Source organism: Ornithorhynchus anatinus, chromosome X3 (genome assembly GCF_004115215.2).
Source record: "Ornithorhynchus anatinus isolate Pmale09 chromosome X3, mOrnAna1.pri.v4, whole genome shotgun sequence".
Lineage (NCBI taxonomy): Eukaryota > Metazoa > Chordata > Mammalia > Monotremata > Ornithorhynchidae > Ornithorhynchus > Ornithorhynchus anatinus.
The window spans coordinates 3,055,114-3,081,430 of NC_041751.1; the positions used below are offsets into that span (position 1 = coordinate 3,055,114).

General features: G+C 41.1%; 1 protein-coding gene across 1 annotated transcript in view; it reads right to left on the minus strand.

The window, feature by feature from the left end:
- Positions 1-26,317, minus strand: part of LPCAT1 (lysophosphatidylcholine acyltransferase 1) — an 80,271-nt gene that overhangs the window by 21,949 nt on the left and 32,005 nt on the right. The window contains exons 3-7 of the mRNA XM_007669904.3: positions 24,309-24,523; positions 15,164-15,276; positions 12,960-13,020; positions 1,505-1,563; positions 305-339 (exon numbers count right to left, since the gene is read on the minus strand). Coding sequence (XP_007668094.2) covers positions 305-339; positions 1,505-1,563; positions 12,960-13,020; positions 15,164-15,276; positions 24,309-24,523 — 483 coding nt within the window. The remainder of the gene's footprint in view (positions 1-304; positions 340-1,504; positions 1,564-12,959; positions 13,021-15,163; positions 15,277-24,308; positions 24,524-26,317) is intronic.

A 26,317-nucleotide genomic window follows, 5' to 3' on the forward strand; every position in this document is an offset into this window, starting at 1 on the left:
ACAGTGCTCGGCACATAGCTAGCGTTTAAATGCCATAATAATAATTTATTCATTATTATTAATAAACCACTGCCCAAATGTAGCTAGTAGATTATGTTCGCTCTGCTGAATATTTTCATATTATAACCATGAATGAAAATTCTAATAATTTATGCTTAACTTGATTCTATTTTTCTCAGCTGGCAAAAATAATTAAAAGTCCCAGAATTTCATCTACCAATGCTTTAAATTTCATAGTTGTCAACCATGTGTCTACAAAGCACTCCTAACCTAGGACAAAAAACCAAGAAACTATTCGACTTACGCTCCAGGACCTTGCCATGTCCATGTAATCGTATCCTAGAAAACAATCAATTACAAAACGAATGCGATTCATTACAATTATATACTAGAATTACATATTGCAATCAATATCACTTTAGTTTTAGTAAGACATGATCCACCATTCAAAATGCCTTAGGCAAATCCTTCGTATGCCTCTTTCCAAAGTGTTTTAAAAGTATACCTTTGAACTGGAAAAAGCACCTTGCCCATTTAAGATACTGATAGTGGAATTAAGGGCTTACTGTGCTAAGCACTGGAGTAGATAGATACAATCCAGACACAGTCCCTTTTCATTAATTCATTAATTCATGCAGTTGTATTTATTGAGCGTTTACTGTGCGTGCAAAGCACTGTATGAAGCACTTGGCACTTCCCTGCCTACAACGAGCTCCACATGGGGTTCAGGGTCCAAGGAGGAAGGAGCTAGGTTGAAATGTACTGTTTGAGAGAACATTACTGGTTTCAGAGAAGTGTAAACCAGTTCACTATGACTAAACAGTAGCCAACACAGAGAAATGGAAAGCATTCTATTTCCCAACATCCCTGCTTAAATGGCATGTATTTGTTTATCCTTCTATCATTATGGAGAAGTGTGGTCTAAAGGAAAGAGCATGGGCCTGGAAGGCAGAGGACCAGGGTTCTAATCCGGGCTTTGCCACATGTCTGCTGTGTGACCTTGGGCAGGTCACTTCATTGGGCCTCTGTTTCCTTATCTGTAAAATGGGGATTAAGGCTGTGAACTTTTCCACATGGAAGAGGAGCTGTCTTCAACCTGATTAGCTTATCTACCCCAGCACTTAGTACAGTGCCTGGCACATAATAAATGCTTAAAAAATGCTGTAAACAAACAAACAAACCCCATTCCATATGATATAGGTGTGTGTTCTTCAGTAGACAGAATAAAGCTTCACAAGGCCTAGAGATTTCCGATTCAGAACATGTCTCAGAGGATCTGCTACAATGTCCTTGTGTAAATGACGATCATAATCAAGAGATGTCAAGGATACTTGTTGTGGGCAGGGAATATGACTGCTTTTTATACTGTACTCTCCCAAGCAGTTAGTACAGTGCTTTGCACACAGTAAGCGCTCAATACATATGACTGAATGAATGCATTTGAATTCATCACAATTCTGATTACCATGTTTCCACAGTAATTAACAAACAAAATAAAACTTACTAGTTTGTTTGGATAACGAAGAATTACAGGCTGTACTGGAACTCCTGGGATAAATGCACCTAAAAGAAAAATAATAAATTATAATATTTTATAAATGAAGTCTTCGTATTCAAATGCTGCCATTGAACCTTTGGGAGACTCAAGGTTTTAGAAATGCATTCCTTCAATTCTTTCCTTTTAGTGCATACACAAGTAAACCAATTTTAGGTCGGGTCCCTCTAAAGAAAATGGGGAGTGGTCTCCGGAAGGTGTGGTGGCTGTGGTGTGTTGCTGCACTGGTGTGGAAGGCCTGTTGTATCCTCATGGCTTCCCAAGATGTAGTGGATAGAGCACGGTTCCGGGAGTAAGACAATCATGGGTTCTCGTCCCAGCTCTGCCACTTGTCTGCTATGTGACCTTAGGCAAGTCACTTCACTTCTCAGGGCCTCAGTTACCTCATTTGTAAACTGGGGATTGAGACGGTGAGGCCCACTTGGGACAGGGACTGTGCCCAACTCAATTAGCTTGTATCCACCCCAGCACTTAGTACAGTGCCTGGCACATAGTAAGTGCTTAACAAAAACCACATCTGGTATTATTACTAGAAGAAGGCAATGGTAAACCACTTGCTTATTTTTACCACAAAAACTCAATGACTACACATGTCAGAATGAGGCGAAAGTAGGACATTCTGGAGAAAGGGGATCCAGGGAGTTGCTATGAATTGGAAACGATTTGAAAGCAATTGACCAACCGACCCCAGCACTTAGAACAGTGTGTGGCATTTAGTAAGCCTTAACATATACCATAAAAAAATTTGGATGGTGGACTTCCGTATAGGATCATGTAAATCATGGGATTAGTAAACTGGGCATGACAGTTGAGAAAATTTTATGAATTCAAAGTTTCCCTGAGAGAAAAAGCTGGCAAACCTATTCCATGTCAGAAGAAAAAAGGTCAAGTGATATGTACCTCATGGATGGAACCTCTCAATCAAATGGGGTTCGTGAAACCATTTTTCTTTGATAAAAATTAAATCCCCAATATCCTTAGAACATTCACTGTTAAGAAAAACTGTTCTGTCTTCTCAGCAGAACTGAAAATTGGCCCTTGAGGTCACTCTGAAAATGTCAGACCCAGAGAGCTATCCCAGCATTGGAAATTATTCCTAGTCTTATCTAGAAATGGATTTAAAAGTCTTTCCTTTCATGTGTAGACCTAATTCTTTAGCAAGTCTTACAATCAATTATAATGTGTATTCAACTAACCCATTTATCACTAACAACTTTTCACAGATATTCAGAAAAGCCAGGTCTGATTCAAATTTTTACACTTTTCTGGAGTTATCATAATTGAAAAAAAAAGTACAAAAGGAAGGATTCAAATTTCAATGAGAAACAGTAACTGATTGAAAAGGGTATTTTACCACTCAAATTCCAAGGAAATTGGAAAATATGGCCAGCAAGATGATTAAACTAAATACCCTCAGGTGTTATACAATAGTTTATCAAACTACACTACTAAATCATCCCATAGATGAAGAATCAAATTACTTGGATGAAGATAATCGGATGAAATGCTTTTGCCTCAGAAACTAACATGATGCTTTTAGGAATCTGATTGGTTTACTGCCAGGTTTTTCCAGGCATCCTAATTCCTCAAGCTATCAAAACAAGACTAATGAAACTGTTCTATTTCATTAGATGCTCCTTGTTTAATTTAGATAACATATAGTTTTCAAGCTGTGACTGGCAGCCTGAAAAATCACAACTTTAACCTGTTCCTAGAAAAGATGTTTAGTGCAACATCTCAATTTTTTTTATGATTCAAAGCACAACGATTACTGCAATTAGAACATATGATAGTGACTGAAATAATATGATTTAAGAGGCATTTTTACCAAATCTAGATTGTAAGCTCTAGAATTCATGTCTACCAATTCCATTATATTGTATTCTTCCAAGGCTTAGTGCAGTGCTCTGCAGAGAGTAAGCACTCAGTTAACTGAATCTGTAAAAGAGTTACTGTGGCAACTTGAATAATCTTGTCACTATGAATTCTGGAGACTGATATAAAAATGCACTTTAAAAATCATCAAAGTTTTGATGCTTAAAATTAGGATTGGAGATTCTTTCATGCAAAACCTTGTAAAATATAAATTCCACAATTTTTTTTGTTTATACATAAGAAAAGTATATTTATTGCCTTTGTCAGTGTCAGGTTGAACAATTTTCAAGGGGTCCTCCAGCAACCTTTTAACACTGCCCTCCCCCCTTAAAGGGATTAGCTATTTGCGCTTTTTATAGCAAGGGAGCAGAAAAGGCCTGAAAAGAGATTGAGGTCAAGGGGAGAAAACGTGTTTTGCTCTGAGAATACACCCTTATCATGGCATCTTCTTCATTGTTTACTGAGTGCCTACCTTATGCAGCGCACTGTCCAAGATATAAATGGATTAATAGCTACTGCAATGGCCACTCTACACTGCTTTCTTCACCCCTCTACCTTCCTGTTTGCTGTCAGAATCTCCAGGGCAGCAGCATGATAGAGAAACAGAACTGGGTAGACAGAAGCACCTGAAATTCTATGGGTCAATCAGAAGCCTTGCCTTGTTGACAGCTGGCTTTCTGGGATGACCTCAATCTATGGTATTAAGCGCTTACTATATGCACAGCATTGCACTTGAACTTACAGCACGTGGGAGAGTACCACAGAATTAGTGGACATGTTCCCTGCCCAAAAGCTTACAGTCTAGAGGGGAGACAGACTAATATAAACAATTTATAATATATGATTTTATATATCGGTATTATATTTTAAAGCCTCCCCGCAGATTTGGAGCAAGCCCCAGGTTTTTTTTACAGGGAAATTTTCATGGAGAAAAAGCCAAAAAACAAAAGCTCAGCTCATGCAAATATGGCCATCCTGCTCATTTGTATGTTTCTTGCTGGAAAACTCATGGTCCTCTCTGAATCATTTTTCTAATAACCTGTCTTCTAACAAATACTAATGCACTTCTAAATATACTCTCGGGACGAAGGGTTTTCGTTCTTCAAAGCATTACTCATGAAAAGCTAAAGCATTCACAAAAATTGTGAATATAAAGTAAGAGTACATGCTGTATGCGGTAATTACCACGGTGCTCTGAAACCAAGGCAACCTTGGATTTAGAACAACCCATTAAAACCTCATGTTTCTGACGACAAAAACAATTCTTCACTCCATTTGCCTTTGCTCTAACCAAGTGTGTATCTGTCACATTTCCGCTATCTAAGGCATCACGGTCACCTTCTTTAACTGACGTTTCATTATTTTTTTCCTTACATGCAGCAGCCACCAGAGATGATTCTGAAGCAGCAGTGCCTGTTTCCTCTTAAATCCAACCTCAGCGCAGATGGAAAATTCTTCTAATCCTTTAAGTACCCCTCATCTACTTAAAGACACTTCCTTCTTCAGCTTTCTTTTCTCCTGAGTAAATACTGTAACAACAGTTCACTTTGATTTTTCCTACTGAATGCTATTTCTTTTCATATAAAAGCAGTAATTTTGGTTATGCTTTTTGGACACAATGCAAAGTTCACCCATTCCCCTTAAAATGCAGAGCCTCTGAAATACATACAAGACAGACCAATAAAAGGGTTTCTTTTCAACAAATAAGACCCAGGAAATGTCACAGGAGTGGGAATATGCCACAGTCATCACCAACTTGGAGGAGAAAGGTGAAGAAAGCTTACTACAATAACAGTTGTGGGAACTCATTTCTTGGGAAGACAGAATCTGAAACAGTCACACAGTAAATGTGAGAAATAAAAATGCACAGCAATTGTGTCATCACAATAAGGAATCATCTTTACCTGGCCACAATGTGAAAGTGACTGTTTTTCCTGCAACTGTCTTGCAAATCACACTTTTCAGTCACACAAAAGTCTCACTGACTGCTGTGACCCCTTTCAACACCTAAAGAAATCTACAATCACCTGTTCACATTTTTCAAGTCCATCCATTTTTTAACAACAGAAATGTATTGTTGGCTACCCAGTGTACGGCTCATAGCAACCAGTTTTCTTTTTTTCCTGAATTAACAGTAATCCGTTCAGATGTGAAGCTTGGATTTCTTCCTCCTCTCAAGTGGAACGGTACGGAGAAATCCAGGTCATTTTCTGCTTTAATTTGAAATAATTTCAGGAGGAACTGTGAGAACATTCCTATCTGCAAACCATCCTTGTCTTGGGCATAGGCTTTGAAGGTGACAGAACTAATTTAATTTCTTTGGGAATTGGAGGAGGACCAAGTAACTGCTTTTTCTACAAAAGCAAAGTGTCAGGATCTCTGGCACTCTGTGCTAAAGCTATAGTTTGAGTATCTTTATTCTGGGATTCTCTAGATAAATTAAGAATGCTCAGCCTGGAAAGCATCCATGGACGACTAATTAACTGCTTTGTGTTAACGGGGCAGTGTATTGAGAATTTAAGTCCCCTTGGCCTCTCAAAAGCCCAATTCATTTTTCTCGCCTTAATATTCATACCTACGCACCTCATTAGCAGTACAGTTGAAACTGGCATACTAGTAATTACGTCCAAATGCAAAAATACCATGTTTTACTTTGTTTCGGCTTAAGCCAGAACTTCAGATTTGGAGGACAGCCAAATGCAAATAATAGTATTCAACTTTTTCGATAGTGTTAATAGGAAAGCAGTGTCTTGGTTTCCTGGGAAGTTTTGGCACTTGATTATGAGGTTAAAATATGCCACAACTCCCTCCCTCAACTTCTCAATCTCTCTCTGCCTCTCCAAAATTCAGTATTTCCTTCCTATTAGTAAGAATATTTCAGGACTCAATCTAAGGCACTTTGCCTTTTCTTGCTCTATTCGCTTTCTGGATGAACGCATCCGCTATCATGTTTTAGACTACCATCTGTAAATGAATAAATTCCAGATCCAACTTTCCATTCTCAACAATCCATGCCTAACAGCATTCATAAATGAGCTCCTTGTGGGCCGAAAAGTGTCTCTTTGTTATGTTGTACTCTCCCAAAGAGTACAGTAAGCTCTCGATACATTATGACTGAACGAATGAACTAACTAATCTCAACCCAGGAAAGGGACCTTGGAGACATATGTCTATTGCTTTGAATCACTGGTTTAGTAAGTACCGAGAGCCAAAAAGCAAACAATATGGTAGACAAAATCAAGTAACATACAGAAAACGTAATGTACTTTCGCCACTCTATAAAACCACAGGATACCCACACCTGGAATAGCATGTGCTGTTCTGTCTGCCGCATCACGGGAAGAACACACTAGCGTGCAAGGAAAAGAAATGAAGCAGTGTAGTTGTGGGTGGTTTGGAAACAGAAGGGTTAGATGGGCCAAACGGGCATTATGCCATCACGAACAGGCTGGTAGTTTTCAGGAAAGCATCAGGTAAAATATAACTCAAAGAAGCAAAGGGATAAACAGGGAAGTAGTAGCTGAAACGAAAGGACTGTTTTTATGTGTATGGACGAACTCGTCCACCCTCAAGTTTTAGACTACCATATCTATATGAATAAAATCCAAATCCACCTTTCTCATTCTCAGTGATCCATGCCTAATACTGTTCTCTTGTATTGTACTCCCACAAGCTCTAAGAATAGCACTCGGCAAGTAGTAAGTGCTCAATAAAACAGACTGACTGGAATCTTTCAAGGCTCACCATCACACATATTAATGAGGGTCGGTAGCATTACTGCAAATGAACAGCAACACTCTCTTAGAGGAAAACAACTCATGGCAAATAACGTTCTGGGCATGTCACCCCCCTCCTCAAAAATCTCCAGTGGTTGCCTATCAATTTTGGTATTAAACAGAAGTCCTCACTATTGGCTTCAAAGCTCTCCATCACCTTGACCCTTCTTACCTCACCCCCCTTTTCTCCTTCTACATCCCAGCCCGCAAACTCCACTCTTCTGGTGCCGCTAACCTGCTCACTGGGCTTCGTTCTCACCTGTCCCATCGTAGAACCCTGGTCCACATTCTACCTGTGGCCTGGAATGCCCTCCCCTTCTCAAATCTCCCAAACTATCACACTTCCCCCCTTCAAAGTCCTACTGAAGGCTCATCACATCCAAGAGGCCTTCCCAGACTAAGTCCCCCTTGTCCTCAGCTCCCTCTCCCCTCTGCGTCGCCTCACCTCACTCCCTTTGCTCTACCCTCTTCTCCCTGCCCCACAGCACTTATGTATACATATTTACATATCTATAATTCTATTTCTTTATATTGATGCCTGTTTAACTGTTTTGATGTCTGTCTCCCCCGTTCTAGACTGTGAGCCTGGTGTGGGCAGGGACTGTCTCTCTTTATTGCTGAATTGTACTTTCCAAGCACTTAGTGCAGTGCTCTGCACACAGCAGTCAATAAGTACGACTGAATGAGTGAATGAAATACCGATTCAGATTTGATGGTCACATAGGTTCCCTTGTCAGAGATGAAAAACCTCCAGGAATACTAGCTCAATTGGAATGTAAGTCCAAGTAAGGAGTCTGTCTACCAACTTGGTTGTATTGAACTCTCCCAAGCGCTTAGTACCATGCTCAGGACACAGTAAGTGCTCCATAAACACCACTGATTCATTATTAGCATGCAACTTCAGTCAATCCAATTTATCGAGCACTTACTGTGGGCAGAGCACTGTACTAAGTGCCTGGGAGAGTTCATTCTAACAATAAACAGACACATTGCCTGCTTCTCCCCCTTTAGACTGTGAGCTCATTATGGTCAGGAATGTGTCTGTTGCTGGATTGTACTCTCCCAAGTGCTTAATACAATGCTTTGCACACAGTAAGCACTCAATAAATATGACTGAATGAATGATTTCTGTCCCAAGGGTCACAAACCCAGAGAAAGACAGGCCCAATACTGCTCAAGAACTTGGATAAAACTTAGGTCAGAAAGGGCAAAGGAACCTACATCACCCTCACAGTGCAGGGATCTTAACAAGGACTTCTTGTTTGAAGTTTGCCAAAGGGCTAAAAGTGAGTGACGGAAGTCTGGCACTGGTTCTTGGTGTCCCAACATGCCCAATTGAACTGGTTCCAAAGGAAAGAAATTCTATCTTAGCTTCCTGCAAAAAGAACTCCTCCCAGGCAAAGAGAGTCTCTTCCATCTCCTAATGGCACTGGGACCTAAGGAAGCAAACTGCCCTATCCACTTGGATGGTAACACTGACAAAGGAAGCCTATAGAAAAATGCAGGCAGGATGGCAGTGAAACAAGCCTGGGAGTCCCAAGGACCTGGGTTCTAATCCCAGATCTGCCATTTATTTATTTTTTTTTGCTTTTAACAGTATCTGTTAAGCACTTACTATGTGCCAGACACTTTACCTTAGTGCTGGGGTCGATGCAAGATAGGTTGGACACATTCCATGTTCCACATGGGGATCACAGTATTGCTCCCCATTTTACAGGCTGAGGTCACTGAGGCCCGGAGAAGCAAAGTGACTGGCCCAAGGTCATATCACAGACAAGTGGTGAGCCAGGATTAGAACCCAGGTCCTTCTGACTCACAAGCTCGTGCTCTATCCACTAGGCCAGGCCACGATGAATGTTCCTGGATACAGGACGACTATCTCCAACTAGAGGTTATTCTCCTACAGACAATTAAGTGGCTCCCAATGATGACGTTTACAGAAGCCAATCTGAAGAGAAAATGGGTTTCAAAACTGTTATGATGATAGTTCCCTTCTTTTTTTAAAGAGTAATGCATACCTTCATATTCATTCATTCTCTTAATCGTATTTATTGAGCACTTATATAGCACAACTTAAGCATACCACCTCATAGTGGCATTTCCCTTCTTATGGGAATACGTGTTTTGGGCAAGGAATATGTTTATTGTTATCCTGTACTCTCCCAATTGCTTAATACAGTGCTCCGTACTGCCTAGCGCTCAATAAATATGACCAAATGAAATAGCTCATCTCTAGACTGTAAGCTCACTGTGGGCAGGGAATGTGTCTGCTTATTGCTGTATTCTGCGCTCCCAAGTGCTTCGTACAGTGTTCTGCAAATAGGAAAAGCTCAATAAATATGACTGACTGACAAAAGGTCCTGTTCCTTTAAGACCATCAGTTCCAAGAATGTAGCTCTGTAGGAATGAGTCTTATCAAATATTTGCAACATGTTGCCACCCTTTTTTAAGTGGCATTTGTTAAACGTTTATTATGTACCAGGCATTGTACTAAGATCTGGGGAATACTTAAAGCATGGAAACTTACTGCTTAAAGTATGCACACGTAGTTTGCTTAATGACCATACAACAGCTTAAATTAATACAAGCACTTTCTAACCGGAAAGAGAAAAAGCCTATGCACTCCTCTTTCTGGAGCTAAAGGAGAAGGATTTGTAGGGATTTCTACTCCCTGAATCATCTTTTTTTTAAAAAAAATTAGCCATATCCTTCCCATAACCAAACACCCCAGTGTTTAATTTTTAAAAATTCTGCTTAGTTTTTCTTAATATTTTCACTGCCAAAATTAACTTTTAAGTCAATTTACCAAACTACCCTGTTTGCCCCAGACATTTTTTTATCACTTCTATGTGATGAATCCAATCAATCAATGGTATTTAAGTGCTTACTATGTGCTGAGCACTGCACTAAGCAATCAGGAGAGCACCACACAACAATTAGCAGACCCATTGCCTGCCCACAAAGAGCTTACAGTCTAGTGGACGTCAATAATATCGACATCTGTTTTGGAATATGCAGTATGTGGAATATGTGATCATTTTAGAATGTATTTCTGGGGATTTCATTTCTTGTCTTGGTTAAAAACAGAACCAGGTCGGTTTTGTTTACTACTCGCCTGAGTGCCATCATTCTTCCTGTTCCAATATTTAGATATTGCACATTTTTGGACTGACTCTGGAGTCTGATTCCTGAACATTGCTATTTATGCCAAGCTATAGCTGTGAAAAGTCATTCACCCATTTGTGTTTGCAAATATTGGAAAGGCACAATCTCTTTGAAGATGCTTTGGCCATGCAGCTGTTGGGTGTAGGTCCAAAATGTAAAAAGCAACGCAGAATTCTAAAGCACTCAGTTCACTGCTTTCCATACAGTAAGCGTTCAATAAATTCGATCGAATAACAGATTGACTGTCTGCCGGTCCCTCTTTCACTTAATCATCCTCTCTCCCAGGGATGACAGTACTTTGTGCCCACAGGGGCACATTAAGATCTGCTTCTTGGTATTTTTCTGGGCCGTGTCCAGCTTTTCAGAAGGACTCAAAGAGAGATAACACGCTAAAAGACAGCGCTCATTTTATTTACAGAATGTGGTTTAGCACTCACTTTGCTCCAAATTCCTTCCTCCCTAGCTTTGTGATGGTTTTTGCAAGATCATTTCATTCATTCAATCATATTTATTGAGTGCTTACTGTGAGCAGAGCACTGTCCTAAGCGCTTGAGAGAGTACAAAGAACAATAAATGGACACATTCCCTGCCCAAAACAAGCTTACAATCTAGAGTGGGAGAAACAGACATCAATATATATAAATAAATTACAGAGATACACATAAGTGCTGTGGGCCTGGGAAGGGGGATGAACAAAGGAAGCCAGTCAGATTGACACAGAAAGGGGTGGGAGAAGAGGAAAGGGGGACTTAGCATTCAGGGAAGGCCTCTTGGAGGAGATGTGCCCTCAATAAGGCTTCGAAGCAGGGGAGAGTAATCGTCTGTCAGATTTAAGGAGGGAGGGCTTTCCAGGTCAGAGGCAGGATGGGGGGGAGGGTCAGCGTGAGAGAGGCGAGATCGAGGCACAGTGAGAAGGAAACATGTCCTGATCAATGCACCACAGGGTAACTTGTGAATATATGAGCTGAGCCTAGGCAGATGTGAGTTGAAGAACGTGTCAATACCTGTGTATGGGCTAGAAGGAATCTTGCTAAGCTTTTAAGTAGGACTTCAAAGCAGCAGATTTCAGTGATGTCATGAGATGTATCTATGGTATTAATCCTAAACCAAGCAGCAGAACAATCACAGCCTAATCTTGTTCTGCTGGAACCTATTAATAGCTCTGCTGTGGCTGACACTAATAACAGGATGTCACTATATTTTCTATGCCTGTACAATGGCACCTACGACAACATTAGTACATTAGAAGAAGTAATTTACTAGAAATTAGAGTGGCCAATAAATGCCGAAAGGATAAATATATTTCCAAAGCCAAGTTGAATGCAAAAAATGCTGTCGTAACTAGGATTACTTCTTGCCTGTTAAAATTACTTGATAACAGTAATGCTGACTTACCCCATGGTTCATAACTAATAGACTCTATTTTGCTAGAATGAGATCAATGTACAGAACATAGTAAAGAGCCCTAAATCACATATATGTTACGTTCCATTGTGCCATCCAGACTGCAAACACAATACTAATTTTCTCCTGCATTTCAGATTTCAGAATGTTTTATGGATTTCTAAAGAATGCAAAAGCCATATGATTTTACACTGGGCCTCGCTGAATTCCTATAATTCACAAAGTCTGCACAAAAGATGTGAAAATTACATGTGATAACTTGAAATTCCCATCTTAGCTCTTTACAGACAAGTAATGGTGTGACTCAGGCTTAAGAATTTTTCCAGGAGGTTGATAAATTCCCTCTACATAATAAACAAAGTTACCTTCAGTTCAGTCCGTGTTCAGTCCATCAACATTCAGTCCATGTTTCCCCACTCCTCAAGAACCTCCAGTGGTTGCCCATCCACCACTGCACCTAACAGAAAACTCCTCACCATCGCCTTTGAAATGCTCAATCACCTTGCCCCCTCCAACTGATTTCCTACTACGACCCAGCCCGCACACTTTGCTCTTCTAATGCCAACCTATTCCCTGTACCTCGATTTCGTCTACCTTGCCGCTGACTTCTCTCCCACATCCTGTCTCTGGCCTGGAACGCCCTCCCTCTTTCGTATCTGACAGACGATCACTCTTCCCACCTTCAAAGTCTTAATAAAACCACATCCCCAAGGGGCCTTCTCTGACTAAAACCTCATTTCCTCTTCTCCCACTCCCTTCTGTGTCACCTTTGCACTTGGTTTTGCATCCTATGTTCACCACTCCCTCAGCCCCATGGCACTTATGTACACATCCACAATTTCACTTATGTACATACCCATAATTTATGCCCATGCCTGTCTTCCCCTCTACACTATACGCAAGGATGGTGCTACTAACACTGTCATATTGTACTCTCTCAAGCGCTTAATACAGTGTACAGCACACATTAAGTGCCCAATAAATATGATTGATCTTCACCTCACCATAATGCAAGGGGATTTTGTTTAAATACTTGGCAAAAATAAATCCAACCTCAAAAGTGAGACTCCAGGAATCAGAGGAACATAGACATACTCCTATAAAAGGCCGGGGGGGGGGGGGGGATCTGGGGAGGAGGGGGAAGTGAGGGAAATTTAAAAAGCAAGCACTCATAGTACACCTACCAGGCTTGAAGGTAATTAGGCAGGTTCTGTTCGTACAAGTCCCCTCAGGGAATATCATGATCTTGAAGCAAAAACAAAAATAAATGTTATAGGACATATCTTAGGACTCACTCCATAAAATACTAATGTTTTTCAAATTTTTCAAATGCCCTAGCATTACCCTCCCAACAACCTAAATCCAACAGGATCCAGACATTTCAGTAAGAGACACAAACTACAAGAAATGCAATCAAGAGGTTAAAAACATATTGCCTAAAACACACACACTCACACACAGACACGGCTCCAATTACGGGTATCATTAAAATTTGAAGGAATCCCAAATTACCCACATAAAATGATCTGCTCCTTAAACTGTACCAGTACTTTTCACATTTTAATTGGAAACATGTAGAAGCAGGAACTTTCATGGCACGGTCGCATAACTCATGCTTTGGTAAATCTACCCGGTCTGTTTGGCTAGCCTAATTATATTCTACGATTGTTTATTTCTCATCATCTTATTGGAATGTCTGCCTCCCATTGCACAGAGGCTGACAGAATAATAATGGAAGGAGAAGCCAAGGGTTAGAGTCTCGTAACCACAAGCATTTCGTGTCTACTAGCTGCAGCGCTGAAACTTCGTTTTACACGAATTCCAGCATTCCTTAGCAATACTGCCACAATTTAACTCGTGAGCTTTTCTACATTTCACATAACACGCCAGAAATTTCTGTCTCACCGAGGTCTCAAAAATAAGGCTTAAAAGCTTATGACTTTGAATTGAGAAGGGTTGATTGGTCTGTATCAGCTGGCTCTGAAGTGGTTGTAAAACCTAATGGAACTGAAGACGGAGGTTTGGAAATAACTTTGCCCTTCTGACCTAGATTTCTTTCTTCATCAGCCCACTGGTTTTTTGCTGCATTCCCAAAACAACACTAGAATTTTCAAGTTAAATACCATATGAAAGCTGTTTCTTAAACATTATTCTTGAATTATAGGCAGGTCAACCAGTCATGCCATGAAAGCCACATTGTTTCTTTTCTTTCCCTTTAGGTATTCATTGCGAATGCTGAATCAACTTGAGTAATTTTTATTAGAACCGTTTCATGTTGTTCTAACAGTTCTGCAATGGAAACCATGTAAAAATGACCCAGTTGATCATCACTGTTACAAAAAAGAGGATTTATGAACAAATCTAAAAGGGAAATGAACAACTTGATCAATTTTGTGGCAAGAAGACTCAAAAAATATGGAATGAAAAAACTTCAGGCCATCCAGAACATCTTACTGAATATTCATCTTAGACTTCTGAGCTTTCCTCATGTTTTAAGAGCTGAAAACACAGAAAACATGTCCAGAAAAATACACATTCAGAAAATTTTTAGAATGAACTATGATGACACACTTCTTGTGAGAAGCAGCGTGGTCAGAGGAAAGAGCACAGACCTAGAAGACAGAGGACCTTTTCACTTTTTTTGGGGAGGGGGGCGGGAGGATGATTTGTAAAAGGTACTTCTTAAGTGCCTACTATGTGCCAGACACTGTGCTAAGCCCTGGGGTAGATAATATAATTGGGTCAGACACAGTCCCTGTCCCACCTAAGACTCACAGTCTTAATCCCCACTTTATAGATGAGGTAACAGGCATAGAGAAGTGAAGTGACTTGTCCAAGGTCACACAGCAGACGAGTAGAGGAGCTGGGATTAGAACCCAGGTCCTCTGACTCCCAGGCCCGTACTCTATCCATGAAGACACATTACTTCTCTTAGGACCTGGGTTCTAATCCTGGCACTATCATTTGCCTGCCCAATGTGGCCTTGGGCAAGTCACAATTTCTCTGTGCCTCAATTTTCTCATCTGTAAAACCGAACTCAATATCTGTTCTCTCTCCTCCTTGTGCAGTGAGCCCCTAGTGAGATAGGGATTGTTTTTAACCTGATTATCTTGTATCTACCCCTGTGTTAGGCACATAGTAAGCGCTTAACAAATACCCTTCTTCCTCTTCTTTTCCTTCTTATGTATGAATTACACTTCAAAAAGGGCTGGTTCAATATAATTAAAGTTATACGTTTAATACTTTTAAACTTAACATTTAGAAGACATTCCGAATTGAACCCCAAGAGCACACAGCTCAGCAGTAAAAGACAATAGATAACCAATTTTGAATTCCCAATTTTGCAACTTGACAAGGGAGTCCCAAAACACAAACAATATTCCGTTACCTGAGGCCATCTGCCATTCGACTGAGCACGTCTTTTTATCTCTTCAACTGTTTTCCGGCGAGAATCCTGGTCTGAACGAGATACAAACACTGGCCGGATATATTTGATGAGAGCTGAAAAGAAACAAATTGTATAAATAACATTAGATAGATGCAAAACTTGTTCTCTTTTTCCCTCCCCCTTTCCTTTTCCCTTTCCCATTTCCCCATTTTCTCCCAGCGTGGCTTAGTGGATAGAGCACAAGCCTGGGAGTCAGGACAAGGGTTCTAATCCCAGCTCCACCACATGTCTGCTGTGTGACCTTGGGCAAGTCACTTCACTGTGTCTCAGTTACCTCATCTATAAAACTGAGAGACGAGTGTGAGTCCCATGTGGGACGGGGGCTGTGTCTAACCTGATTAACTTGTACTTTAACAGCGCTTGGCACATAGTAAGCACTTTACAAATACCATCATTAGTTATTATTCCATTCTCCTACCTCTATTTGTCCCTTGCTTCCTCTGTCCCTCCTTGATCAAGCCTACTAATTCTCTCCCGAGCATTGAGTACTAGGTTCTGCACACAGTAGGAGCTCAATCCTACCGACTGATTCACTGTCAGTCAATAAATCACATTGATTTATTCCCTTATGGGCAGGGAACATGTCTACCACTTTGCTATATTATACTCTCCCTAGCGCTTAGTACAGTGCACTGCACCAGGCAAATGCTCAATAAATACGATCAGCTCACTGCTTCATGATGTTCCGTTCTTGTTTCCCTTTCCTCCTCTTCTCGAAGCTTTCATCCTTCCCTTAAATATCCAAGACTACATCCTTTTCTTCTGCCTCTCTCCACTTTCTGTCCATCTGCCCTCTTTTTAATACCCTCTCCGCCTTCCCCTGAGCTGCTCTACCCAATTCCCTGACTCAGCTCTCCCCACTTCCTAGTAATAATTATTAATCAACCATATTTACTGAGTGCTTATTGTGTGCAGAACACTGTACTTGGCGCTTGGGAGAGTACAATGTAACAGAGTTGGTAGACACATTCCCTGTCCACAACAAGCTCATGGTCTAGAGGACTGTATCTATTAAGTACTTACATTGTAAGCCTGCTATGAGCAGGAAATGTGTCTGTTATTGTACTGTACTCTCCCAAGTGCTTAGTACAGTGCTCTGCAAACAGTAAGCGCTCAATAAAGATGGTTGAATGAATGAATACTTTGAGGAGAGCTCCGTATTAAGCGCTGGGAAAGAATACAAAGGTTCATTCATTCATTCAATTGTATTTATTGAGTGCTTACTGTGTGCAGAGCATTGCACTACGCGCTTGGGAGAGGATAATACAACAAGGTTCCTGTACTTCAGGGGGCTCCCACAGGATTCCTTCTGTCACCCCTCCTCCCTTTCCTAAATCCCTCTTTGTTATGGGAAAGAGCCTTCAGAACCCAATCATTAAAACTCAGAACATGTACAGTGCCAAGTGAAAAGGATTTGAGAGGTCAACCAGTCACCATTAGAATTCTGGCTCGGATTAAAGATATCTTTCGGTAATTCCACTTAAATTCACCATTTCAGCAAAAATAGGGGACATTTTTGTCCGTTAAGAAAAATGGGAAATCCATCCGGGATTATATGGCTGCAGGAGCTCTGGTAACAAGAACAGAACATATTAACTCAATCCTTCAAATGGCATGTCTTGTACCTCTAGGTTGTAAACTCGTTAAGGGCAGAGAAGGTGTCTACTAATTCTGCTATACTCTCCCAAGTGCTTAATACATTGCTCTGCACCTAGTAAGCGCTCAATAAAAACCACTGATCCCAGCTCTGCCACTTGTCAGCTGTGTGACTCTGGGCAAGTCACTTAACTTCTCTGTGCCTCAGTTACCTCATCTGTAAAATGGGGATTAACTGTGAGCCTCATGTGGGACAACCTGATTACCCTTTTTCTACCCCAGCGCTTAGAACAGTGCTCTGCACACAGTAAGCACTTAACAAATACCAAATTATTATGATAAGAGCAATTCGCCTGACCTCTCAGGTATACAACCTGAAGGATTAATTGCTTTAATCTTTATTCATTATTAATAATAATAGCGGTATTTGTTAGGCACTTACTATGTGCCAGGCACTGTACTAATCGTTGGGGTGGATACAAGCAAATCAGGTTGGATATAGACCCTATCCCATGTGGGGCTCACAGTGACAATCCCCATTTTACAGATGAAGTAACCGAGGCAAAGGGAAGTGAAGTGCCTTGCCCAAGGTCATGTAGCAGACTAGTGGAGCTGGGAATCCCTTTGTCCTTTTGACTCCCAGGCCCGGGGGCTATCCTCTACACCATGCTGCCTCTCTAATAATAGAAGAGATGAAGTGAATATACTAAGTGCTACTGTAAGGACAAACTAACTCCACCAAGTTAAATCATTTTTCTGACTAAGCACTCTTCCTTTATCCATAGCCAATGTTTGATCATCTCCTAAAGGGGAAAAAACCTCCAACAAATGAACCCCAAAATAACGTGCAGCAATTTCAAATGCCTCCCCCTTCCCTATGAGTTGGTGAAAATACTATAATCATGCAAACTTAAATTAGTCAAGACAGTTAAACCAATTCACTCAGTTGTTTAAAGTTCCTCCTAGTAATAAATACGCACTTTGAGAAAAGCACTAATCCCCAAGGCACGGTTTGGTATGCATTGTGCACATCCAGCAAAAATGCCTTGAATGGTTCTCTCGTGGCCTGACATAGTTCACAATCCTCTCAAAATCTCTAACTTCCCACCAGGAAGGAAGCTTTAGGCACTGGAAGAATCACACTCATTCATTTCCTCCAAGTTGATAAAATCTTAGAAATAAGTGAAATCAGAAGAGCATGAAAAATACAACTGACTGTGGGGAAATACTATTTGGGGACATTTTGAACAACCATTTAACAACAGCAGAGATCATTCATTCATTCAATCGTATTTATTGAGCGCTTACTGTGTGCAGAGCATTGTACTAAGTGCTTGGAAAGTACAATTCAGCAATAAAGAGAGAAAATCCCTGCCCACGCTGGGCTTACAGTCTAGAAACGGGGAAAGAGACATCAAAACAAGTAAACAGGCATCAATATAAATAAATAGAATTATAGATATGTACATGCAAATGCAAAGATGAATTTTTCACCTGCCGCAGAGAAATCTCTGTAATCTATTATTAAACAATCGCAGAACTTTCCCTCATGTCAAATAAGTCCCAAAGACCTATTATTAAGCATCTTAAAAAATAACCATATCTAACACTTCCCTGACTTTAATTCTCCATCTACTTACTTTAAAGAATATCATTTCTAAGTTTTTTGGAGTTAACGTAAGATCAACTGAAAAAAAAATCTTTAAAGCCTCTTTAACCTCAACCAACCTTTCCTAAAAAATTGATTATTTGGTGGATGGATTATTCCACCAAAACTCACATTTACTTTAGCAATTTCAGGGGTCATAAAGATCCACAAACCTAGAACTCACTGTTTTTCACAGGGCCAGAGTACGATAGGGTGAGACTGTTGATACAAAAATATGTTGGTTTAACCAATAGCCTTTCATTGGTACAAGCCACAGACGATCTTTTTTTAAGAATTTTCAACGGTAATTTTTTAATATGTATAGCTGTACTATGTACAGGGCTCAAGGAATAAACACGAAAAAGTAAAAGCAACGATCTGTATGGCACATATCCTTGGAGAAAGCAGCTGTGAACATACTGCAATATTTGCTGAGGTTTTATACGGAGAGTTCCAGAGATCTACTCTGCAGTTGTTTTTCAAATAGGTTTGCCGTTTCAGTCTAAACTGCAATAATTGTCTCATGGGATGAGACCTGTAGATGCAGAGATGTTTTCTCTCTTCAATCTCTAAGCCCTAATAAATGGACAAATCCTTCCAGACAAGGTAATTTTGTTTAATAATTAATTCCTCTGCCTCACTGCTGAGCACTGACCCTCTCCCCTCTCCCCAGATGAAGTGTCATGGAAAAGCTAGAGAAGGTTCAATCTGTTTGCTATCCTGTCTGATCTGTCTGTCTCCCCTCTAGATTGTAAGCTCCTTATGGGCAGGGAATGTGTCTACCAATTCTGTTATGTACTCTCCCAAGAGTTTAGTACAGTGTTCTGCACAGAGTAAGTGTTCAATAAATAACACTGATTGACTCATTGATCACTCTTGAAATATTATGATAGAAGGCTTGGGAGTTCACTGGTGGCTTTAGGAAAATGTCTCACCCTTAAAAGGAATTTGGGGATGGGGGTTCTTTAAAGCACCACCAATTACACACACAACTACCGATTTACTAAGGAAACTGTTTCTCCCGATTTGCTAACTACAATTCAAATCGTCTGGCTTAGCACAGAAACCTCGGTAAAGCACCTGGAAAAAGCTACACAGATTTTTTATCAACCAGGAGAAGACTACTCTCCGATTCCTTCTCCCAACCCGCATCTACTTCCTCTTGTGTTTTTCCCTTGTGGCTACAATGCAGTGAGAACAATTAGCATTAAGGAAAAATAACTAAATCCAAATCCAAGCTATGAACCCCTAAATTCAGCATTCTATGCTGTTTAAATAGGCAGCCTCTTCCACTGAATGTTGTCTTAGAGAAATGAGAGGAGTAAAGCAATGCCTTGCAAAGTTCTGGCTCTGATCAGCTATTTACTGCATCCACAATGATCCTCTCGGTCACTAGCCCATAAAATAGAAGGTCCTCATCCTTTGAGAACCCGGTTTCTCAGAGATGTGAATTTTTTCCTTTATGATGGTCTTATTTGGATCCTTTTAAGGAGTCCGTGGAAAGCTGGAGAGAGATGTGCTGATAGGTGGGACTTAATGGCAGTTACCCTCCTGGAACAGATACTGCTGAGTTTTCACTTGTAAGGCTGTAAAGATTGTAGAGTACACTGCTTTAAAATAGACTTTGGAACTCTTTCCCTTGTGAGGAGAAAACTGAATTTCTATTTCTAGTTTCCTGTTACTTAATACGCATACTACACCTGCACTGAACACCTGGGTTGGCTAGGACTAACTCTGCAACCAAGTCAGTCAGTCGATGTGCATTTATTGAGAGCTTACAGGGTGCAGAGCACTGTACTAAGCGTTTGGGGGAGTACAGTACTATATAACATATTCTCTGAGCTTGCAGTCTAGAGCGGGAGACAGAAGTTAACAGAAATAAACTACAGATATTCATTCATTCATTCAATCGTATTTATTGAGCGCTTACTGTGTGCAGAGTACCATACTAAGCACTTGGGAAGTACAGATAAGGACATAGGCACTGTAGGGCTGGGAGGGGGGATGCGAGTCAGGGTGACACAGAAGGGAGTGGGAGAAGAGAAAAGGAGGGCATAATAATGGTACTGGTTAAGCGCTTATTATGTGCCAAACAGTCTTTGAAGCACTGGGGTAGATACAAGCTAACCAGGTTGGGCACAGTTCCTTCCCAAACAGGGCTCAAAGTCTTAGTCCCCATTTTACAGATGAGGGCACTGAGGCCCAGAGAAGTGAAGTGACTTGCCTTAGGTCACACAGCAGACAAGTGGCAGGGCTGGGATTAGAGCCTAGGTCCTCCTAATTCCCAGGCCCACGCTCTATTCACTAGACTACGCTGCTTCCCCTGCTTAGTTAGAGGGATGGCGCAGTTTAAGCTCTGGGGGTCCTTAGCTGTGGAAGTCAAGCATTTCTTTTCCCCAAGTGGGTAAGGAGCCCCGTTTCTGCCTGTATTCACTCCACACTGGGACTTGGGGGGTTATTTAGAATCAGAACAGCAAGCATGGCAGAAGGCAAGGGCAGGGGAGAGGACAAAGTTTTATTGGCTTCCCAGTGAGCTCGGGGACAAGTTGCCTCTGAAGGATTTACCAGGAAATCTCTGATCTAAAGGTTCGCAAGGAGACGAGGAACTGAAATGGGATAGAGGGGTATGAAAATGCCTAAGTTTCTGACTATAACTTTTCGATTTCAAGTGAATCCCCAAGGGCCCAAGGCTACTGGGATATTTCCAATATCTCATGGGCCAACTCAGAATTGGTGGGTCACGAGAAAGTCAGAGTGAGGAGGGCATATTTTACGTTTGATAGAGAGGCGAAGTAAATATTTAACCCAAATCATTCTCCAACAAATCCTGGTGGAGGAGCAAACTACCTTAAAATTTCATATCTCGAGCTACAACTGAATAAGAAAGCCCGTCCAGTAGATGGCTATAAAGCATTTTCCTCGTGCCGAAGAGCCATATTTTCTGAACCACTTTCTGCCTGCATTTGGTTTTGTCACCAAGTGACCCGATTTCTAAGAATTGGCAGGCCAGGGAGAAACAAAATGATCGTACTCCAAGAAAAACATGGAGCTGCACTTCTTATTCTGAGTACGAAAAGTCAGTGGCCAAATAAGTCGAAGAGGACTTGTATAATTCTGGGATCTGTAGAAAGAACCTTATTTTATGAGAAGCAGCGTGGCGCAGTGGAAAGAGCACGGGCTTTGGAGTCAGGGCTCATGAGTTCAAATCCCAGCTCTGCCACTTGTCAGCTGTGTGACTGTGGGCAAGTCACTTAACTTCTCTGAGCCTCAGTTCCCTCATCTGTAAAATGGGGATTAAGACTGTGAGCCCCACGTGGGAGAACCTGATTCCCCTGTGTTTACCCCAGCGCTTAGAACAGTGCTCTGCACATAGTAAGCGCTTAACAAATACCAACATTATTATTATTCTTATTATGAAGTGGCTGTTGTAGATGTGGAAATTGAGGGCCTGAAGTGTCAAATGACTTAGTAAAATCAGAGTCCGTTGAATAGAAAGCATATTTTGTCTCCTAGTCTAGACTATCTCTAAATATATGTATGAAAATTGTATTTTTAATGAGTAAAAGAGAAGAACCTAGGCCACTTGAATACAGAGTGGGAAATGATCAAGTTAAGATAATTTGCTGCTCTGCACTAGATTTTAGTGGAAGATTTATTAATGATGATATTCTTGAGCCAACATCACTAGCACTCAGGGGTAAAAACATAGATAATCACAACAGCACATATCCCTACTCTACAGATTTGAAAAAAAGCAACAGTTGAATCTCAAAAATATTTGAAGCAGCATGGCCTAGTGGAAAGAGCATGGGCCTGGGAGTCAGAAGACCTGGGTTCTAATCCCAGCTCTGCCACCTTCTTGCTGTCTGATTTTGGGCAGATCAGTTGATTTATCAGTGAATTAAGTTCCTCATCTGTAAAAATGGAGATTAAATCCTTCTCCCTCCAATTTAGCCTGTGAGCCCAATGTACGGCAGAGTCTGTATCCAAGCTGATTTTCTTGTCTCTACCCCAGCTTTTAGTACATAGTAAGTGCTTAACAAAAACCTTAAAAAAATACCAGTAAAATGCATGTCTTGCTTCAATTTGTCACTTGGATTCTAGGGTGTTTTACTTCTGTTACATAAATAATGATCTCAACATTAATGAGTTATTCTGCTTCTGCTAACAGTTTCCCACTCCCAAGAGATATGAGCCAAGCTTTAGGCACTCAGCATAAGTTAACAATCCAAAAGCAACGGCTGTATCCGATGAAACTGCTAACACGACATAGGTTGTACCATGTTCATTAATAATGAGCCCGTGCTAAACTTAGCCTCCTACTCCAAAAAAGCTGACCGTAGCAGAAAGCAGCTGTGACCAGTGAGGATTTAAAAGAAACAACGTCCTTTTGGATGGGACTAATTAGGGTTGGATGGATGGGATGGGAACTAATTAGGCAAGACAAGCAGCCATGGCTTAGTGAAAAGAGACCGGGCCTCGAAGACAGAGGATCTGGGTTCTAATCCCTGCTCTGCCAAATGTTTAGATTGTGAGCCCGATGTGGGAAAGGGAATCAGTGAGTCAGTCATATTTACTGAGCACTTACTTTGTGCACAGCAACGTCTAAATGCTTGGGAGAGTACAATATAAAATATAATAGACATTTCCTGTCCACAATGAGCTTACAGTCTAGAGGGGGATTATCCAAACTAATTAACTTGTATCTACCTTAGTGTTTAGAAGGGTGATTGACACATAATAAGCAATCATTCAACCAATGGTATTTATTGAGTGCTTACTAGGTGCGCTTGGGAGAGTACAATACAAGAGAAATTAGCATTTAACAAATACCATAAAAGAAGACATCCAAATGGGACAAACGGTTTGGTGGCCCTCCTCTTAGTTATGCTCTGTTTCTTTTCATATCAAACTCCTTTGTGCTTACAACATTAACGTGAGAGCTGAGCAAATATCATTACCCTCATTTTTCAGATGAGCAAAATGAGTTTGGAGAAATAATGAGGACCTATTTAAAATCACACAGCTGGTCAATAGCAGAGCTGAGACTAAAATCCAAATCTTCCCCTTCTCTTATGACTCTCTCTCCACTTAGTTACATTCTTTCCACCTGTATGTTGATGAGTTTCCTCTCCAAGGGCACAGGAGTTATTTATAATGTCATACCTGCAGGCAGATGCCTACTCTCAGCTAAAGATGTGGTTCAACACAATTGCTTGCAAGGTTCTTTTTTTTTTTTCTCCAAAACACAGCATTTCAAAGTCAAAGCAAAACCCTTCAAATAATTTCTGACCATTAACCCTAATAAAGCCTATGGATAAGCCAGCATTTCAAAAACAATTTGGCTCTGATCATGTTGGGAAATTTTAAGGCACAGAACATAAACTGGAAATTCAGATAATGAGTTGTAGTCTGAAACTGAACGTCTAGAAGCAATGATGGAAAGTCAAGGGAAATATTACATAGAAGTAATCATTATAATAATGAGAATATAGGGATCCTTTCCTGTTTGCATACTATCAAACTGAACACATTTCTCCTTGGTCCAATTTTTTAAGGGTAGCAGCATGTCCTAGGGCGTGGGAGTCAGAGGACCTGGGTTCTAATCCCAGCTCCGTCACTTGTCTGCTGTGTGACTGGGGCAAAGCACTTTAACGTTTCTGTGACTCAGTTCCCTCATCTGCAAAATGGGGATTCAATACCTGTGACCCCCTCCTACTTAGATTGTGAGCTCCGTGTGGGACCTGATGACCTCGTATCTAACTCAGTGCTTATTACAGTGCGCAAGAAATACCACAATTATTATTATTGTTAAAGACACATGAATTTCAATCTACTTACTTCCCCAAACAGGAATATCTCTGCTTTCTGCCTTCATCACAATGGAGGACATAGTCATCGTAACAGGAATAGCATCGAAATAGGAGGAATGTGGAGCCAGAGTGAAGATTGCTGCTTCTGTGGGTAAGGCCTGCCTTCCCTTCACAGTTACCCAGTGGAATCCACCGACAAACCACATTGTTCGCATAATGGCTTTGAGCAGGATGTCCACTACTCTGTAAATAAGACAATGGCTGTGTTAGCTGCATCAAAGTAGTAAAAATATTAAATGGACATTTAGAGAGAGAGAGAGAGAGAGAGAGAGAGAGAGAGATATTTCCTATCTCATTCTCAGACTTGCTTAATGCTTTTGCTTTATTAATAGTAATAATAATAATAATGGCATTTGTTAAGCACTTACTATGTGCCAAGCACTGTTCTACGCACTGGAGTAGATACAAGGTAATCAGGTTGTCCCATGTGGGGCTCACAATCTCACCCCCCATTTAAGGGGAAAGGGAGGGTGGTGAAGCATGGGAAAGGGCTGAGACCGGGGGGTCAGGCAGAGACGGGGAAGGGGAGGGGTCACGGGCCCAGGGGTCTCATCTCTGGGGCTGGCTGCTCGGCATCAAACTTTTGCCTAATAGTTACTAATAATAATAATTATTATAGTGGCAGTTAAGTGGTTACTATGTGCCAGGCACTGTACTAAGCACTGGGGTAGACACAAGCAAATTGGGTTGCACACAGTTCCTGTCCCACGTGGAGCTCTCAGTCTCAGTCCTCATTGGACAGATGAGGTAACTGAGGCCCAGAAGTGAAGTGACTTGCCCAAGGTAACACAGCAGACAAGTGGCGGAGCCAGAATTAGGAGCCAGGTGGTTCTGACACCAAGGCTCATGCTCTATCCACTTGGCAATGCTTTGTCTCTAATTATAATGATAAGTTGTGTGTCAAACATTTTCACACATTGGTTTCCCTTTCTCAGTCCCATTCACTGGCTTCTCTTGCAGATCTTAAGGATGGGTGTCCTGCAAGTGCCCTAAATCCCCAACTCTTCTCCCTCTACACTCACTCTCTGGAGGAGTCTCTCTGCCCTCGGGCTTTAAACTACCATCTCTTCAAAGATGAACTTTATTCTACTTCTCTGGTCCCTGTTTCCCCATTACCCCATGACCCATTTAGGCTCATCATGCTGAATCCTGAACTCCTTCTCTCCTAATCTAATCATAACCTCTCATGTCGACAACAGCACCTTCTTCTGGATCCCCGCAGTTTGAGACCTTGTCATTCTCAACTCCTCACTGTCTTTCGGCTCTCAAATTTAAATCCCAGCTCTGCCACTTGTCAGCTGTGTGACTGTGGGCAAGTCACTTAACTTCTCTGTGCCTCAGTTTCCTCATCTGTAAAATGGGGATGAAGACTGTGAACCTCATGTGGGACAACCTGATTACCTTGTATCTACCCCAGCGCTTAGAACAGTGCTCTGCACGTAGTAAGCACTTAACAAATACCAACATTATTATTATTATTATTGTTAAATCCTAGAGGTTCTTCCTCTACATTTCCCCTGATATGCCCCTTCTTCACTGCCCAAACACTACCCTCCTGGTCCATGTTCTTGCTAGACTATTATCTTGACATCCTCACTGGTTTCCCTACTCCAGTCTACCCCACAAACTGATGCTTGGATAATCTTCTTGAAGCACTGTTAGGTGTTCATTCTCTCCATTGCTCAAAAATTTCCAAGGACTACTTATCTCTGCACAAGCAAAAACTCCTTACCACTGGATTCACAGCTCTTTGCCAGGTTTCTCTCTTTTTCATCTTCAGCTGTACTATTGAGTTTGCACTTTTGGCTCTTACTAAACCCACCTTCTAACTTTACCACTCTGTCAACTCCTTGCTCTCACTTTTCTTCCACTCTGGAACTCTCTCCATGCACATATGACCTGGCCAACAGGTTCCCATCTTCAAAGGCTTCCTAAAATCCTGCCTCCTCCAGAGACCTTCCATGATTAATTACACCA